Source organism: Eulemur rufifrons, chromosome 7, assembly GCF_041146395.1.
Source record: "Eulemur rufifrons isolate Redbay chromosome 7, OSU_ERuf_1, whole genome shotgun sequence".
NCBI lineage: Eukaryota > Metazoa > Chordata > Mammalia > Primates > Lemuridae > Eulemur > Eulemur rufifrons.
Genome location: NC_090989.1, coordinates 278454519 through 278474610, shown reverse-complemented (window position 1 = coordinate 278474610; position 20092 = coordinate 278454519). Strand labels below are relative to the sequence as shown.

General features: G+C 42.0%; 1 protein-coding gene across 8 annotated transcripts in view; it reads right to left on the bottom strand.

The window, feature by feature from the left end:
* The window catches only part of RALGPS1 (Ral GEF with PH domain and SH3 binding motif 1), a 263112-nt gene that overhangs the window by 134150 nt on the left and 108870 nt on the right, over positions 1–20092 (bottom strand). For all 8 annotated transcript variants that reach the window (XM_069476798.1, XM_069476801.1, XM_069476804.1 and 5 more), the window contains 2 exons: positions 18697–18789; positions 4991–5117 (listed from right to left, as the gene is read on the bottom strand). In XM_069476798.1, coding sequence (XP_069332899.1) covers positions 4991–5117; positions 18697–18789 — 220 coding nt within the window. The remainder of the gene's footprint in view (positions 1–4990; positions 5118–18696; positions 18790–20092) is intronic.

Here is a 20092-nt window from a genome sequence, read left to right as displayed (position 1 = left end):
CTTTCTTTTTTATGCAAACTAAAGGGCTCAGTGCTAAACCTTCACACAGTGTCCTGAGAACTGGGAGTAGGGGACAGTCACTTCCTATTCTCTCTCTGACTTGTACATGTCAGGATGGAGGAAAATAATAAGGCTGAAGGGGTAGGAACATGACATTTAAGTCTGGCCTGCTTAGAGTCAGAAGCAGGAAAAATACAGGAGGATGGAAGCCTACACGGAGCCTCTTGGGAAGCACCTGCCAGGAAGAGGCAGCCGAGACGAGACGAGGTGATCAAGGACAAAGAGGGCTGCTCTAAAACTCTGAGTGACAAGGGCCCAAGGGAGGGACAGCACAGGCTGACCAATGACCTTGGAAGCCCAAGCCAGCACTGCTTTGTGATCCAATAACAGAGAGTGTCATGAGAAAGAGCGGAGACAATTCATCCCCTTCACAACAGTGCCCGATGGAGGCCACCCACAAGCCATAAATGGCAGATGACATACAGGTAGCAACTGTAAGGGGGGGTCAGGAAAGTAATGACCTGAACAGTGGGGGCAGGAAGTCAGGAGAGGGCAGTGTCAAGAGCTTAGGGCTTATAGCCAGACCATCTGGGCCCATTCCTGGCTTTGTCATTTTGCAGTTATGTGACCCTAGGCAACCTCTCAGTGCCTGCTATTCACTGGGCTATTATGAGCATTCTACGAGATGGTGAATTCAAATGCCTAGCAAAGTGCTAGGCACAGAGAAAGCAGACGATACAGGACAGCTGTCACGATCATCCTTTTTAGGGAAAAGAGGCCATCCTTAACAATCCTGGAGCACCTCTGCTAGTTGAACCAGTGGACTGCACTAGGCTACCCCCACCCTAATACCATCAATCCCATCTCTCAACTGATTAGCCTCAGACAAAGTGGGAACAGACTTGGGGGCTGTGCATATCAACATGCCCCTCGGTCTGCAGACCTGAGATGGAGATTTGCTAGTGACCAAGTAGAAAGACACTATAGTTTATAGGAAGCCAGAAGAGAACAAGGAAAGGATATGAAGGCATGAAAAAAGAAAGAATATAATGATATTCAACTCAATTATATGGCATAAGACTAAGCAAATGTGAAAGAGTTATATTCCCGTATTAAAAGGCAACTTCTCTCATATTGGGTCCAACTAAATGCTGTTTGCAAGGTTAACATGTAAATCAAAGCAACTGAAAATATTAAAATCTAAAATATAGTCAAAGATTTATAAAATAAATGCAAATAACTCAAAACCACAAGATATCACGTTAACCCAGTTAGAATGGCTATTACTAAAAAGACAAAAAATAGCAAATATTATTGAGGATGCAGTGAAAGGGGAACTTATATACTGCTGATGGAAATACAAATTAGTACAGCCACTATGGAAAACAGTATGGTCATTTTTCAAAAAGCTAAAAATAAAACTACCATACAATCCAGCAATCCCACTACTGGGTACTTATCCAATGGAAAAGGAATCAGTATATCAAAGGGATATCTATACTCCCATGTTTATTGTAGCATTATTCACAATAGCAAAGATATGGAATCAACCTAAGTGTCCATCAATGGAAGAATGGATAAAGAAAATATGGTGTATATATACATTTAAATAGAGTATTTGGCTATAAAAAAGAATGAAATCATGTCACATTTGCAGCAACATGATGGAACTGGAAGTCATTATGTTAAGTCAAATACGCTAGGCACTGAAAGACAAGTATCACATGTTCTCACTCATATGTGGAAGCTAAAAAAGTTTATCTCATGAGGTAAAGAACAGAATGATAGATACCAGAGGCTAGGAACGGTACGTATGTGTGAGGGGAGTTGGGGAGCGGGGATGAAGAGAGGTTGGTTAATAGGTACAAACATACAGTTAGATAGAAGGTGTAAGTCCTAATGTTCAATAGCAGAGTAGGGTGACTGACTACAGTTAGTAATAATTTATTGTGTATTTCAGAGTTGCTAGAAGAGAGAACTTTAAATGTTCCCAGCACATAGAAACAATACATACCCAAAGTGATGGATACCCCAAATGCCCTGACTTGGTCATTACACATTCTATGCATGTGACAAAATATCACATATGTATGTAAAATATTAAGAATCGATTTTTTAAAAAGTCTTCACTTAGCAAATAAAGATGCAAATGCAAAATAAAATAAATATAAAATAAAAAAGTAAAACAGATGTCACACAATAACAAAGAAGTAAAAGCAAATAACAAATGGAACCAATTTTATATGAGATACTTCATAACAAATCTAAAACTATTATAAACTTCTATATACAAAATATGTAAGGCAGAAACTACTAGAAATTCAAGTGTATTCTAACATACACCTCTGTCCTTGATAAACCTAGTTGTCAAAAGTTAATAATTTGAATATTATAATGCAATTATAAGAGTAATTTGAGAGATTACACCTTCTTTTCCAGCACCCATGAAACACTGATCTTATATTAAGCCAGAAGACAAATCTCAAAAATTAGAGAAGACTACATTTTTAAAAACCCAAGCCATTCATAGCAGTGTTATTCATAACAGCCAAAAAGTGGAAACAACTCAAATGTCCATCAAATAAAATGAATAAATAAAATGTGGTATATATCTATACAATGAAATATTATTTGGCAATAAGAAGGAATGAAGTACTGATCATGTTACAACATGGATGAATGCTGAAAACATGATGCTATGAGAAAGAAGCCAGTCATAAAGACAGTATATTATATGGTTCAATTTATATGAAATTTCTAGAATAGGCAAATCTATTGAGACAGAAAATAGATTAGTGGTTGCCTAGGGCTGAGGGTGGGAGAGGGGGATAGCTAGAGGGAAAATGGAATGACTGCTAATGGGCACAGGGTTTCTTTTTGGGGTGATAAAAATGTTTTAAAATTGTGGTTATGGTTGCACAATTCTGTAAATATACTGAAAGCCACTGAATTGTATATTTTAAATGGATTATGTATTAATTATATTTCAATAAAGCTGTTTTTAAAAACAAAAATCCCAAGCCCTTAAAAATTAAAAACCCGCTATTTTAAATAATACTTGAATTAAAAAAATTAAAACTACACAGTGCATTTAAGGAATATCACTGAGAACACCATACATCAAAACATGCAGGATGCAACAAAAGCAGCAGTAGAGGAAAATTTATAGCCTTAACTGTTTTCCCTATTAAAGTGAAAAGAATTATACATACATAAATGAATCAATAATTCAACTCTAGTAGTTAATAGAAATAATAAAATTTTAAGAAAATAAGAGATGAATTATAAAAGAAAAACACAGAAATTCTATATTTCACATTTAAGATATCATCTATTATAAGGTATACCTTTTATGTATCACTAAGAAAAATTACTGCCCATTAAACAATGTCACAATGCTTTATCATCAATTGAAAGATGTATCCCAATTTCAGAGGTGTACAAATGTGGAAAGAAAAAGCACATCCTAGATTGATAAAATATAGTAAATTAAAAGGCAAAAAGAAAGTATGACTGATAAACAAAATCCAAAATCCAAGTTCTTTGGACAGACCAATAGGCAAAACTCTGGCAAGAAAAATTAAAAAAAAAAAAAAAAAACACACAAAAATATAAGCCATTAGGAATACAAAAGCAAATATAACCGTATCAAATATAACCGTATACACACAGAGGTTCAAATTTATTAGAGCATACTGTATAATACTCCAAAAAATTAAATAAGGAAAAAACTCTATGCTAATAATTTTGAAAACTTGTGTATCAAATGGATGATTTTCTACTAAAAAATAAATTTTCCAAGTTAGCTGTAAAAGAATTAGAAAATCTAAATAAATAATGCTCATGGTAGAAATTTTAAAGGTAGTTAAAGATATATCTCCAAAAAATTATACTAGATCCCCTGCAAATATCAGGAGTAATGTCTATAAAACCTTAGTTTTCCTTGTTATTAAAACTATTTTAGATCATAAAAGATTAAAAGAATTTTTTCATAAAATTAGCATAACCCTGAAATCCAAACTACAAGATTTTTTCGCCTATGAAATTGGCAGATAAAGAATGAAAGAAAGAAAAAGAAAAAAAGCCATGAAAACACACAGTATTTGTGCATGTGGTTAGAAACAAGCAATTTCATCCCCTTCTGATGAAAGTATAAATTGACACAAACTCTCTGAAGAAATTTTGAAAAATACAGGAAAAGGCATAAGTTTTTGCATAAGTTTTGAAGATGTAATCATACTTTTAAGAGTTTATCACAAGGTAATAATCATAACCATATGTAGAAAGTTTTTGTAATGAGGATGTTCATCATGACATTTTATAGCAAAAACATAGAAACAATTTAAATGGGTCAATAATCAAGAGCAGATCCGAGTTTGACAAGTCCATCTGATGAGGCTGAGTAATCGTATAGAAATGTAGATAGAAACATTGAGTGTTCAGGATGGAGTAAACATATATTTTCTATATACACCCAAATGAATGATAAGATACGCAGCAAAATATCTTCAGGTGGGATAATAAATGGTATTAACTTTATTCTCCTCCTAGTTCCTTACAATGAACATGCATTATTTTCTAACTAGAAAAATTAATAATCATAATTTTGTTTGTATGAATCTTATGAAATAGACTAATAGTGCCCAGAGAACCAGAACAGAGGGTTTGAGTTCCCCCAGTCTGGGAGGATATGGATGAACCAGTAAGAGTCTTGTCACTATCACTGTGACCCATCTGGGTTGCAGCCTGGGGAACCCTGGGGTTCACAGGTCACTTGTATAAAAAGTAAAACATCCCTTGTTTCTCACCCTCATCCGGGTTCCCATTCCTGAGAACTATCAACAGCCTCTTCTAATCCAAAGAGCCAACCAACTGCCTCTTTATCCATGGCCCATGCTGCTTTCTGGAAGTTTCTCAATTAGAAACTACAAACATATTATTTGGCACTGAGCAGGTTTCTTAAAAATAATGAGCCAATTCAAACTCCTACCTAGATAAGGAATACTGGGAACCATCTTCAGGCTTCGGATATATTCCCGAGTCCGCTTGTAATTATCTTCTTTAGACATCAGATAGTCCAATTTCTCAAAGGTGGTCTTGTCTTTTCGATTCAAAAGCTGGAATGAGAAGAAAATATAGATTATGAGGGAGAAAAAGAATAAATGAGAATAAGTGTGGAAGAAGACTGAAAGGAAATGTCCTAAATGGTGTGTCTACGGTGTACCAAATCCTGGGCACAACTAAAGATTTTACAAGGCTGTTTCATGCAGAGATGGAAAGTTTCACAGCCTCAATCTTGTCATTTTCATAGAATCTTGGAAGATATCCCCCGAAGCTGCCTAGTCTACTCTTCTACATGATGTCAGAATCCCCTGCATAGCACCAACCTCCATGGCTGCAGAGACCCTATCACAGCAAGGTGCTCAGACAGAAAAGCAAATCACTCAAGGTCACCTGCAGTGTAATTTCACAGCTACACCAGGTCTCTTTCCCTGAGTCCATAGTTACTGGCTCTCTCCTCAACATCTCCATGGCTGAGGGCACCAGGAAATTCCACACAATTCACATGTATATGTGCACACAGCCAGGCCATCACTCTAATCCAAGCTATCTCCTCCAGATTCCCCATAGTCCAATTGTGTCATATTTATACTGGGCATGGTGTTTTAATCAAAAGACAACCTTCTTTTCCATTTAAAGGGGTCACTGAAGGGCTGACTTAGTTAAGCAAATACAGGATGAGCAGGTTTGCACAGCCAGAGATTAGAGAAGCAGGATACTTTGTGACTGAGATCTCTGGTGTGTAAAGCTGGTCACCAGGGAAAGGGTGGTTTAATGCGCATATAAAGCCTTCTAGAAAGGAAGGAATAGAAACTGGAACTCTGGTTTTTAGAGTTTTTAGAGACCAGGTTTGAGAGAGGAGCTGGGGCAGGGCTGGCCTTGGCACAGCATGTGGCTGATGCTGGGAGCTCCTGAGTCTAGCTGTCAGGGCCACTGTTTCTGGGATTGGAGGTCAATGGCCAAGCCCAGGCATACAAATGAAGAGGAACCACAAGCCTGGAGCATCCTTAGCCAAGTTTGGTGTTGAAACTCAATGGTCTGTGCAAGGCCCTGGACCAACAGACCCACCACATCCGTCAGACTGAGGTAGGCTGGGATTCAACACCCTTGTTATACAACAGTGAGAAGTGGGAAAAAGACTGTCCAGCACCAGGGGTAGCAGTGTAGTTCCTGAGACCTGGGTCTGCAAATCCCAGACTCAGGCCATGTCTGGTTATCAGGGAGCCCCAGGCTACTTTGGGCAGGAGCTGCCTGATTCCTTCCTCCTCAGCCTTGGGGGCCATAGAGGATACAGCCATGAGACAGCCCACTGCATGTGCACAGTGACAGCTTAAGAACTTCAGAGAGGAGAGGAAGAAGAGTAAGCTGAAAGGAAGTTTCCACTGCTGAAGAAGTTGGAGAATAAATGCAAACCTTTCTTTTCCCACTGAGAAATTCAGGACACATCAGGGTGGGCTGCTACACAGATGCTAGGGACAATGGCTACTTAACTGGTTTGCTAATTTGAAGTAGTTATTCATTACATTAACAAATAGACAGGAAAAACAGCCATCTTCCATTTGTTGTTTGTAAAGCACTGTAATATACAACTCATCTGATCTTTACAAAGCCCAGTGGCAAATATGGAGCCAGAACTACTGCCTCCATTTCAGGTTCATAATCACAAGTATTGAGTGGCTTGTCCAAATATCCTTGCGGAACTCGATCCAATAGTGCAGAGAGACGTATTACAGCAATACGGTAAGTGACTAAATAGAGACCAAGAACCCAGACAAATAATAAATGAATCATGGACAAGGGAAGTGTCAAGGAAAGTTATATAGAGAGGTGGCATTTGAAATGAACACTCAGGGATTAGAAATTCGCCAAACGAACAATATATACTCGGATCAGAATAAGTTACCTAATCGTGAACCACTCCATTGTTAAGTTAACCAAGCCCCTCACCTCCCTTGTTCAGGAAGTCATTTTTTGAAAATTAATTCAACCTAGAACCCCTTGACTTCTTTGGAAATGGCAGCAGTCAAACAAATCCAGATGTCATTCTCACACAACTGCAGCTGAGCCATGCTGGCTCTTGGTGCCCAGGCTGCTGGTTCTCTGGTCTCAGCTGGAGACTGCCCATGTCCCCTGCCATGTTCAGCCTATCTGTCCAGCCTATCAAGGGCCTATATGGACAGCACCTCAGAGGTGATCAGCCTGTCATCTGTGTTCCCCACCCCCCAACACACACTCACACACATTCAGAAGGACTGGATCTGGTTAACTTCACTCTTCTGCTCCCTTTTGTGTCTACAAATGAGATTCAGAGCATCAAATTTCTCAAGAATTATTATCGCTAGAAGACATGAAAAACTCAGAACATATATTTCCCATGATGTATTTGAAAACTGCTTGAGAACTTCCTCTAGCAAAATGAAGAAATAAACCAGGAACAGGAAAACATGGAATACAGGAAATGGTGGATCCAATCGAGGAGTAGAAAAGGGAGATTCTGGAATGAACGATGGGCAGCAGGCCTTAAGAACAACTGGTCCTTTGCAGCTGTAGGTGGAATTGCGGTAAAAAGCTAAAAAAAAAAAAAAAAAAAAAAGAACAACTGGTCCACTTTGGATGAGCCCTGGAAGAGATGTCTCCAGAGAAAAAGAAGTTGTGATAGAAAACCTGATATGATGGCACATAGGTGGGTAGATATATTTATTATATTACTACATCTTATACATATATAATTGTATATAAAAAATAAAATAATTTTAAGATTATATGCATGTGCACACACACATATATCTGGTAGGTGGGGTAAAAAATTTTTTTAAAAAAGATAATTAGAAATTCCAGGGAAATGACAAAATATTCAAGAAAGCACACATTATTTGTAATTTACTACCTGACTATACAGTAAGGCATATTTACTCATTCCTAATCACTGCAGTACTGAATACACATTTAACAAAGGTGATTTAACTAGAGTGATGAGAGTTTTTAAAGAATTAGGGAATATGGTTCAAGAAAATGAAACCAACAACTATCAAATGAAGAAGTCACAAGATGCTGTCTAAAGTGTATGGGTCAAGAAATTGTAGCAAAAGCATATCAGTGGCCAGGTGCGGTGGCTCACACCTATAATCCTAACACTTTGGGAGACCCAGGCAGGAGGATCACTTGAGGTCAGGAGTTTGAGACCAGTCTGAGCAGCATAGTGAGATGCCATCTGTACAAAAAATAGAAAAATCTATGCTTCTACGGGCACATGGTGGTTGTGCACCTGTAGTCTCAGCCATTTGGGAGGCTGAGGCAGGAGGATCGCTTGAGCCCAGGAGTTTGAGGTTGTAGTGAGCTATGAAGATGCCACTTCACTCTAGCTCAGGTAACAGAGCAAAACCCTGTCTCCAAAAAAAAAAAAAAAAAAAAAAGCACACATTGGTGAAAATGTGGCAGAAACTAAGAGACTACCAGAAGAAGCTGCTAAATAATTGGAAGTGGTTGCCTCTGGGGAGTGAATGGGGTGTGCAGAGATAGAGTGATGAATGTTTGTTGTTTCATTAAGCCTTTTAGTACTTAGTGATTTTTTTAAATGAATAAGTATATATTATGTTCATAAAACTTCTTCTAAGATTTAATTTTTTAAATACAGGGTCTGTTTACTCAGAAAATAACAGCATATACTTACATATTTTAAACTTTTATTACAAGTAGAACCGTAAACTGCAAATCTCATATGAATTGAGAGCCCTTTAGATTTTAGAGCTTATGTGAAGCTTCAGGAAGAAATCATCAAAACTACGTACAGAAAATAAATGATTAGCTTACCTGGAGTCAAACAGATACTAAAGCCATTCACAGTGAAGAAAAAAGGTAAGGACGTTAAGATTAAGGAAAGTTTACTAAATGTAACAGGCAACTTCACTTCTAGTGAAGTTGAGAAGTCTTGTGAGATTTCCTTCCACGTATACATTAGGACTGTAAGACTGTGTGACTGCAGTTGTGTCTCACTCAAGCAAATGATGAATTCTATGAGCAGAGTGATCATGCTGGTTGCACTTACTCTACTGAGCCCTGTATCTGGTATGATTCCTGACATGGAGGAAAACAGCACCAAAATATTTGTTGCATAAAAGAATAAAGAGAAACTTAAAACAATGATAACTTAAAATTCCAACTCCTTGGAAAGTTTGAATATTTCACTAATGCTTGGGCAAAAGAGTATATAAAATCCAAGATTATGGACTATTTACAAACCACAAATAATTAGAACACTATTTATTAAATTATGTGATAAGGCCAAAACTATATTAAGAAGAAAATTCATGGTTTTAAACTCATTTATAATTAAAAAGGAATTAATAAAACTGAATTATTCAATTCAAGAAGCTAGGAAAATTGAAGGAAAAATAGGTGAAATAGATTAATAGATAAAATTAGACATAGATATATTAATAAACGAAATAAAGCTCAACATCAAACCCATAGAAATGATAACTAAACCCAAGAGCTGATTTTTATAAAATATCAACAAAATAGGTAAAACCTCTACAAGAAAGGCAGAAAGGAAAAATATACGACATAGGATTGAGAAAGGGGTTATAACCACATATGCAAAGTAAACTAAAATTACAAGGTGAAAATAAAGTCCTTGCTTATTGATCTTAAGTCATTTTCAAGATGTAAGGGATAAATGGGACTCATAAACCACAGATGATAAGTCAGGAAGATCACAAATCCTGGCAAAATACCTGAAGAAGTGGGTTGCTTTGGAAATTTCCCTTTGCCATGCTCTGAGTACCTTGTATGTGGCACTTGTATTTGACTGATCATGAACTACCATCCACCCAATTCTGGTAAAGTAGTTCAAATCTGGAAGTTGTCTCCATGGAGGGGAAAAAACAGTTCCTCTAAATTTTCATTATGAGGACATTGGTGTCTTGTTCCCTTGCCTCGAGAGAATAACATTCCTTGATACATGGAAATATTTTTCAACAAAGAGACTATTGCTCCAAATATGTTAAAACTGGCTCAACATTCTATTTCAAGTCCAGTGTCTACTGTTGGTATGGAAAGAATTTTTAGTGCTGTGGATAATCTATGGACCAATGGATTCAGCAGACAAAGTATAGAATCAGTAAAGAATGGAACTGGAACATTTTTTAAAAGCAATTTTTTACCTCTTTGAATATAAAATATCAGTTTCTGAAAAATAAAAAGACTACAAAGTCACATATCTAATGTAAAATATTAGATGCAATGGAGACCACTATATGTAACATAAGGAAAAATTATAACTTTGAAATTTAATGATATCCTGGCCAGCTGTCCATGTTTGTCTTTGACTAAGGCTCTTTTAAACTCTGTACAAGTAGAAGTTAACTTGTAGGAAATTCAGTAATGCAAATAATTCCTGTGTGTAGAAAGGCAAATGTGTCTCACAGAACACCACTGACGATCACTTTGGGAATAATGACTAATTTTGCATCCATTTTGAAAGTTGCTTTGGCATTTTGTACCTGACTATAAAAGTGTGGTACTCTGGGTTCTTTTCTGATACAATTGTAATATCTTACTGGTCTCTCATTAATTAATGCGTTAACTAAAATCTTTGACAATTATTCATTTTGTATTTGTATGAGTCATGATTTTTATCTTTAAAAAAATTATCCATTAATAGTTTCATGCAAACAAATAATATACACATGTATCCAATCACATGCATATATACATACATACACAATGTATAATCTTATAGAATAATTGTCATCCTATATTTCTAATAGTTTTGTTAAATTTTTTTTTTTATTTTACCATGGCAACCCCAGGAGACATTCCCACAAAGTCCCAAGAGCAGAACCAGGAGGTTGAGATTAATCTCCTAGTATAATGTAAGTTTGCCAAGGGGCCATTCAGGGTCCAGAGCTGGTCTGGGGTGCATGTAGAGTCAGGCACAAAACACACATCCCATTTGTTCAACTTGGCTGAGCAATGAAAAGAGCTTGCTAAGGCAAGGAAGGGTCAGAAGCATCACCCAGAAGACGGCTCTCGAGGGAAAAAATGAACTCCACAAGGGAAGGAGGAATTTCAGGAAGAGGGAGTCCTGAAAACGAGTCTGGAGGGCTCTCAACAAGAACAGATGGGGCTGGAGAGGCCCCAGAAGGCATGAGCAGTGGCAGGAGGCAGGTACACTCAGGGACATCCAAGAGAACAGCAGAGTTGGGCAACGGTTGCTTTGGATAAAGCTAGAAAGGCAGAGGAGGTATGGAAACTCACCTTTTGGCAAAGTTTGGTTCTGACTTGGCCATTTAGATGCCAGGGAACTGTGACCACCATTTTGACTGCTTATTCTACTTTTCAAGATACTTCAGCTCAACTTGCCAGCAGGTGCCAATCCCAAGCCAGTAAGTGTGAACAGTGAGTACTAATCAAAAAGGTAAGAATGAGTTGATTGTGGCTGTATTTTAACAGCAATTTCTCTGGACAACTCTTACGTCCCTTGTGTACATGACTTGGGGCTCTGCGTTTCTGCGTTGCTGGTGGTAGAAGATGCTCTGCTGGCCATGGCTGAAAGGCTGGTGGTTTGTTTTTTAGGTCAGAAAGTAGGTGTGGAGTAGGTATGAAACCTTTTGATGTTTGCTACTACTGCCAAAATGCCTCTATTGTGTCCTCAGCACTCTGCAATACACTCAAAACCCATGAGCTTTCATCACGTGACACAACCCTAGCTGCAAGTCTCCCTCACCCATGAGGACAGACCAACCCTCTCTCTCATTCAAGCTCAGTATCTTTCCTTTACTCAAAGGTATCACTGAAGTACAGGGTTAGAAATACAAATGATAGTTAAAAATTGGCTGACAAAATGTTCATTATCATAAAACTGAAGGTGGTGCTCAAATGACAGATTAAAAACAAAGTGACATCAAAATGGTTATGTGGGAGCACGCCACTTTGGAGGGACAGTGGCACAGAGACCACACCCTAGCAACTGGTGGTGGTGGCGTGCACTAAAAACTGTCTTTAACCAGGGATGTGAAAACCCTGCAGCTATGGTTTGGGGAGATCACTCAGGTAGTGGTGTGAGGGTGGCCTAGAGAGAGAAAGACCAGAAGCAGAGACCAGCTGAAGAGGATGATGGATAGTTCAGGCCATAAATAAAAGGGCCTGTCATATAGGGATGGTAGTCTCTGCCAGCCCATTCAGGAATAGTCAAGATGAGTTGAAAATAAAAATAGCAGCTAACACTTATTAAGCCCTTATAATTTGCTGGGCATAGTTCTCAACATTTTTAAAGGACATTTACTCATTTAATCCTCACTATAAGAGGCAGGCCCAGGGCTGAGCCCGAGTGTCTGATTTAAGAGCTCCCAACCTCCATGCCCCTCACTTCTTGGCTTACGGTCTCCACACCCATGCAGGTCATGTGTATTCAGATCCCTTAGCTACATGAGGTATAGGCTGGGGTGACAATTTATCATAGGTGAATTTTTCCACTCATGCTCCTCTGAGGCTCCCCCAGGCTGGGGGAGATTTTCTGATGCAGCAATACCTGTTGGCTCTCTGATTTCTATGGGTAGATAAATTCCAGCCCCCATGTGTGTGGGGCCCAAGTCTCCTCTCTCTGCAGGAATTATGACCCCAGCCCCCAGCTGCAAAGGCCTAGATGCACTAGTTCCTCTTAACTTCTGCTCACTGTTCCGACTCTGAGAGCAACCTTTATTTTTAGCACATGGTGATTTCCCTTTCTTGGCTTCTAGTTTAGTTTTGCATGTTGGTTTTTTAATTTGGTTGTATTTTATCCAGCATTTATTTGTGTTTGTGTGTTTAGAGCAGGAGATTGGGAGGGAGGGGCTTATTGCTCATCAGCTTGGGTCTACCATATTGCCTAAAAGCCTAAAACACCATCTGTTAAGAGTCTTCTGGCACTCACCATCACCTTCCTGGAAACCAAAGTTTGATTTTAGACATGCCAAGTGTGAACTGTCAAAGGAACATGCAAGCAGAGGGTTCTACGTCAGAGTAGGCAGCTGGAACAGGGGTCTAGGGCTCAGGAGAGGGGTCAGGGCAAGACTGAAGAGCCAGCCATCACTGGGCTACAGAGGTGACAGCTGAAGCTCCCCAAAGGATGGGAATGGATCAGGGATGGCAGGGCCTGAGGTCAGAGCCTCTCAGAACATCCATATCCAGAGGAACAGAAGGAGTCAGGAGGAGCCAGACATCAGAATGGCAAGAAGAGAATTAAGCCAGGAGAGGAGAGCTTTTTCAAGAAGAGGGTGATGAACAGTGTCCAATGTGGCAATGTCAAGGAAGACGAGGGTGTAAATGTCAGCAGATTGATGCCCAGGAGTCCCTGAGGCACTGTGTCAGACATAGGGGAGCAGAGGCACTTCCTGGATGAAAGACTCTGAAACTCAAAATATGTGAATGCCACATATCCTGGGATATGTGCAAAGTGGCCTTAGTTCTCTCGATAGAAGGAGTCATTCTCTGAACTGCAGAGTTCAATGACCCTGTGTCCTCAGATGGCTGGGAGTGAGGGCCCTGCTCCCAGGACAGTTCCCCTTTCAGGTCACCACCCTGCAGACCAGGCCCCCCGACCTATCAGCTGTGATTTCCTGCCTGCTAAGAACTTCAATTTTCACTTTACTGCTGCAAATGAGTCAAACTCTCTGGATCAGTTCAGCAGGAAAGAGCGAATTGCTCTAGGAACGTGCATGGAGCAGGCAGAGTGTGTGCACCTGTGTGTGTGTGTGTGTGTGTGTGTGTGTTCAGTGTGGGGGTAGGCGTGTGTGGAGTGTGTAGCACTTGACTGTAATTGCCATAACGAGTGACGCACCCATACTCCAGGAATTCCATAGCCCAGGTCACTCACAAAACAGTCGGTCTCCTCCTGGGATCACCCTGATCAGAGAAAGTTTCACCAGCTTCCCATTTGCTCAGAACCCAAACCTAGGCCTCACCCTTCATTCCTTTCTCCTCATATCAGCATCCCGCCCAGCGGACATCCTGCCGGCTCTCCCCAGAATGCATCCTGGATCAGTCTGCTGCTCCCCACATCCACTGCCGCGCCCTGATCCTGCCAACATCCTGGATTCTGCCCTAACCTCCCAACTAGGTCCCCGGTTTCCACTCATGGTCCCCACCCCCCACCCAATTTGTTTTCCAGACAGTAGCAACAGTAATTAAAAACACAAAAACTAAAGAGCAACTATAAACCAGATTATGTCCGTCTCCTGTTTAAAACTATTCAGTGCACTTGGAATAGAACCGAACTCCTCTCCAGGGCTCTGAGCCCAACACGATCGGCCCCACTGCCCAGCCACCGCTTCTCACACCCATCTCCTCCTGGCCCACTGGGTTCCGGCCACACTGACCTCTGAGTTCCTTGGTCGCACCAAGCTTATTCCCACTGCAGCCTTTGCACAGGCTGTCCCCTCTGCCTGGAACGCTCGTCCCCTCATCTTGGCACGCTGGTTCCTTTCTGTCATTCAGGCCTTGACTGAAAGCACACTGTCTCAGTGCACTGAATGCCCATGCTAAAGCAGACACCAGTCATTCTCTATCATAATTCCCTGTGTTCGTCTTCTACATCGCTTTTATTCCAGTCTGATAGCTCCTTGTTCATTACTTCATGCTTTCAACAAACATTCACTGATCGCTTCTAGGACCAGCCAGACTAGGCATGTGTTTATTCTCCCTGAATAATGTGTCTATCTCCCCTGAATAACATGAAAGCCCATGAAGACAGGGGCCTTGACTATAGCCTCAGGGCCTGGCATGGAGAAGGCATTTGATAAATATTTGATTTGCAGAATGAATCAGAGCTGCATGGTGATGTGTACTCAGGAAATCAGAATTGGCTGATACAACTTCTTGCTTGGGTTTCATGGCTTTAGGCAGCCAATATTCCAAAGTGGCCCCAGCGCTGGGATAAATCATTCCCTGTCTGTGTTTTTCCAGGCCAGTCACGACTCCCTCCCTGTTTGTGTATTGAGTCAGTATTTGTTAAGGGCCCACTGTGTGCAGCCCTACGCTCAAAGCCAGTCTCTGTCCTGTCCCCTCACCTAGTTGCTGGCACTCAAGTGGCAGGTCCTCCCCTACACACCTACAAACCTATCCAGGTTTCCTGGATATCCAGGGTTTTGGTGTAACCCCCAGAGACAGCCCTCAGAGAGCCGGCCATGCCCTGCCTTCTGGGGCCTGTGTGCCAGCCTCATTTCCCTGGCCCCACTTCTCAAGCAGTGTGTGTGCCTGTTTGTCCCTGCCTTGTGCCCAGGCTGATTCCTTCACAGGTCCCCACCATCAGCAAGCCATTCAGCATGCTAGCCGGGAAGAGGGACTGTTGGCCCCAGCAGGACAAGACTGTATCAAACCAGCTCTGGCACTCGCCAGCTCTGAGATCCTGGACAGGTCACTCTACCTCTTCCAACTTCAGTTTCCTCCTCTGCAAAATAAGGACTATAATAACACTGACCTCTGAGGTTGTTACGGTTGGTCCCTCTATTGTCCCCTGCACCTCCCTGCTGTGGGCCCATAAGGGAGCCCAGCTCAAGGGACAAGTGAGGAGGAAACAGCTCTCTTTGGACATTTCCATGGCTAATCTCATTACCAGAAATTACTAGCAAAAGAAGGATGCAATGCAATTCAGGACAACACACACATACAATTCAAACAACAAATGTATAAACTGGGCACCAGGGATACAGAGAAAAATCAGACATCGTCACGGAGGAATGCAGTCAAAAGGGGGAGGCAGACCTGTAAACAAAACTGCAGAGCAGACACATGCTCTACCCTGCATGCCGTCACCAAACAGGTGTACCAGGAAGACAGACAATGGACCTGGCCATTTCACTGGGGCTGGGAGTGATCTGGATGAAGGAAAAAGATGATGAGTTTGGCCCCCTCCATTTCTCAAATGCTCTGTGCCAACTGCAGTCCTTGAATTAACAGGACAGGTGAGTGAGAGGGGAGAGTCTGCACTAAAGCAAAGGCTGAACAAGTAGTTCCCCCAACAAATGACCTTGGATACCTCCTATTGTGATTCATGCAAGGTATATCACCCCCTCTCTCCCTAACACAACAGCATGGCAGCTGTCATTCTTATTTCCTAAGACGCTGAATCTACCTGCCTTTTGCCCTGAGAGGTGGCTCAGGGAAACAGCCCTGGCTCTCAGCCTTAGGAAATAATAGAGAGGTTTCTCAGAAAAAGAAGAGGGATGTGTTGTTGCCCTGAGTCCCCTGTTCCTTGGTGGCACATAATCTAGGCTCCCTGGCATTTCCTTGGTTCCCATCAGCTAAATGCCCACTGAGGTGGCAAAGACAGCACCTAATCCTGAATGATTGGAGGAACAACAGAAGCCATGGCTTGGATTAACCAAAGGGTAAGTGGCCAGAAGGCATTCTTTAGGGCAGCCTATAAGGTCTGCTGCCATGTCCCCTCCCCGATGGGCACTTCCAAGTTCCTAATGCAACACTTTTGGCAGAGGAGAAAAAAGAAAGAAAAAAAATCCCTCTCTTGTCATGAGTGACGGGTGGTAGGTTGAAATTTTCTTGTTTGGGTCAGTGGAACATGGTGGTTAAGAGCAGGGACTCTGGTGCCAGACTGCTTAGGTTTGATCCTAGCTCTGCCACTTGCTGTAAGACCCTGCATAAACCATTCTACCTCTCTGTGCCTCCCTGTCCTCACCTATAAATAAGAAGAACAATAGTACCTGCCTCAATGGGTAGTTGTCAGGAAGGAAAGGGTTAACATATATACAGCATTTAGAGCAGTGCTTGCCATATGTTTTTATCTTGGCAAATCCATGAGGAAGAACAGCTGACCCAGATGGCCTGGAAGGGAGTGAGGTGAATACACTCGTGCCCTTGAATGGGTCCTGGGTGGGTATTCCATCCCAGGCTCCCCAAGGAGCTATGGGAGGCTTATCTTCACTGTAGCAAAGAGCCACCAACAGTAGTGAAGACTCGGCCATCCTGAGCAGTGCTTATCAAGCCAAACAGAGTGGTCCTAGGTATTGCTCTGGCTGATGCAGTCCCTCTGTTCTGGCAGGATACAGCAACCCTTGAAGAACCCTGCCCAATGGTTCATTGATGGCCCTGCCCTGCCACCGAGCAAGACCCTTAGACACCCCCAGCCCTCTGTGCTACCTCTGCCTTCACTGACCATGCAGCTGAGAGGGGTCATTGAGAGTTACAGTATTACTGACAATAAGGTCTATGCATCATGAGAAGATTCAAACCTCATCCCTCTGGGTCCTCACATAGCTCCCAGCAGTCCAAGAAACAGTAACAGCATCTAAACGATGGAAAATTCATTAGAAAAAGAATCTCCAAGCAACTCTTGAAAAAAGCCTCACTGCTCAGATGAACTTGGAATCACAGGGCTGGCAGCAACTGCAGAGACCAGTGGCTTCCAAACTTGCTTTCGACCTCCAAAGCCATTGCTCAGTTGAAATTCACCCAGAAGTCCAGTACATAAAACTGATACAAACAGGGGTGCTCTGGTGGAAATAGTGCCCGAGCTGCCTGCTTGGCACCCTTTCTCCATTCCCTCAGCCCCTGGTGGCCCCCAAGGTGACTCTAAGGAACCCCTAAGATTCCATGAAGCACTGATGGAAAACCACTAAACTAGGCCAACCTCCCGAGCAGATACGGGAAAATAAGTCCCACAGAAGTCATGCTCTGAATGGCGCCTGAACACAAACCTAGTTTTCTAACACTGGGCTAGTACTTCTTACTCCACTTTGCTAGGGCTAGATCTATGGAAAATTGCAATTTAAAGAAACAAGGCTCATTTCTGATCACCTAAAACATAATCACTGAGTGTTTTAAAGGCTCCTGAACCAGCCAAGTAGGAAACAGAGCCCAGCCCCACAGACTGGCAGAAAGAAGTTCGGAAATGAGTTGCAGAAGCACATCTGACAATCCCATACAGTTTCTGTCAGTTCCGTGGGACATAAACAGGTCTTGAAAGGCTTGGGCTGTGTGGCTGAGAGAGACCCTGGACCAGGCGGGCCAGGAGGTGAATGCTAATGAGCTATGGAAATAGCAATTACTTCCCCCATGTCAGGCACTGTGCCAAGCTAAGGAGGATAAAGAGGTCTGAGATATTTTTAAAGTATTTTTACAGCAGAAAAACTTTCCTACAGACTCAATTATATAACTATCAGACTCCACCTCTAAGCTGAAATTATCCATGGCCTCAGGAAAAAAATTCATTTTTTCCTATATGAGGGTCACAGGTTTCTCCAGAGAAACTCTTAGCTGTATGGCCAGTGACCCAGGGCAGCTGTGAGCCATCGGTCCAGAGACATCCCCAACAGCAGTTTGAAGGTGGCCAGAGAAGAACTCTGGCCAAGTAGAGGGCAGAAGTCACGCTGCTGACCCAGCCATCGTGCATTATGAGGTGGGATCCAGGAAGGTCCACTCCAGGGGGCTTCCGACCCCAGCCAGTGAGCACCCTCCCCACACCCTCATACAAGAACGGGCTGAAGGAGTGAGGATGCCTAGAGAACATGTTATTAACTCACAGGAACTCTGAGGTAGGCAAAGTGTAGACAGTCAGAGAAAGGTAGGGCTTAAGGAATGAAGAATTTCACCAATAAAATGACAGCCAAAATCAAAGGGACAGACTTAGGAAGATTAACTTACAGCCCAGGTTTTTGTCAGTCTGAAGATGGGAGCACTTTGTAATGCTGACACCACAGACATGAGAGAATGAAGGTTGTTGAGTTCTAGAAGTTTCTGAAAAAGATATGGAACAGATTATTTTGCTGCTATAAACAAAAGAACAAAAACATGCTCGAGTGATACCAAATGCTGTCATATTTATGAAATTCAATTACACTTAAAAATATCTCATGTAGAAAATATAGTTCTAGGAAGTTTATAGAAACCATATGCTGTTTTTTTCTCTTAAATTGTGAAAAGGTGAGTCTGCATTTAAACATTTGCAAAATTTCATAGGCTGACTAGTCTGGCTGATGGACAGAAATGTGGCTCAGGATAAGGTTTGATAATGTGCTTTATGTTCTTTTTTTAGATGAATCTGAACACTGTCCCAGCAGGCTTTTATAAGCTAAAATCCTGGCTGTGCCAATAGTATCAATGTGGGGCTTCTGCGATTACCTTAACGCCCAAAAGAGAAAGAGGCAGAGGAAACATGTTGTCAATCCGCATAATCCCTCTCAGCGGAAGCCAATGCTCTGGCTTCCCAATCACTTGACCATGCTCCTTTGAACCAAACCCCAACTTAGTGAGAACATTTGGATTCAATTCTGTCTCAGAAAAGTTCCCTACCATGAAGCACAACAGAATGAGACACAGTTGAGTGGGCAGCAGAAAAATGTAATTGCTCTGTTCTGGGTTTTATGCTGAGGGAAACTTGCTAACAGCACTGGGGTCCCATTTCTCATTCTTGGGAGTCAGTGAAGTTTGGGTTATCGAGCAGGCTCTGGGGAACCAAAAGACTCGCTCCCACTACTTGTGTACCCTTCAGCAAGTTACCCCATCCTTCTGAGCCTTGGTGTCCTCATACTCAAAACGAGGAAGGCAATTCATGGCACCTCCGCTACATGAGACAGTGTGTGTCAACTGCCTAGACCAGTGGCTGGCCCCGGGGCAAGTGCTCAGAACCATGTGGGTCTCAGTCTTCTCTGTCTGGGAGACTAGTCTTTTCCCTCCCCTACCACCTGTCTTTGGTGCTTCCAAGCTCAGATGCCACTTCCTCTAATCCACCGTTCCCAACCACATTCCCAGATCTGAGAAGGCCGGGGACTCTGCCTCTGCGTTCCCACAGCCATGTGTGCGTATCCCCAGCACATGGGCCTGGACTGGCTTCTTACCTGCCTCTCCGTCACCCTGCACCGCGTGTTTCCTGAGAGCAGGGACAGGGCTTTACCTACCGTCATGTCCCCAGTACCTAGTACTATGCGCAGCACACAGTAGGGCCTCATGAAATGAATAAGTATATGAAAAGCCCTTATGCCAGTCTAGCCCTCACTGTTCTGTTCCTCCGGGGAAATTTCTCCCTCACCACACAAGTTAA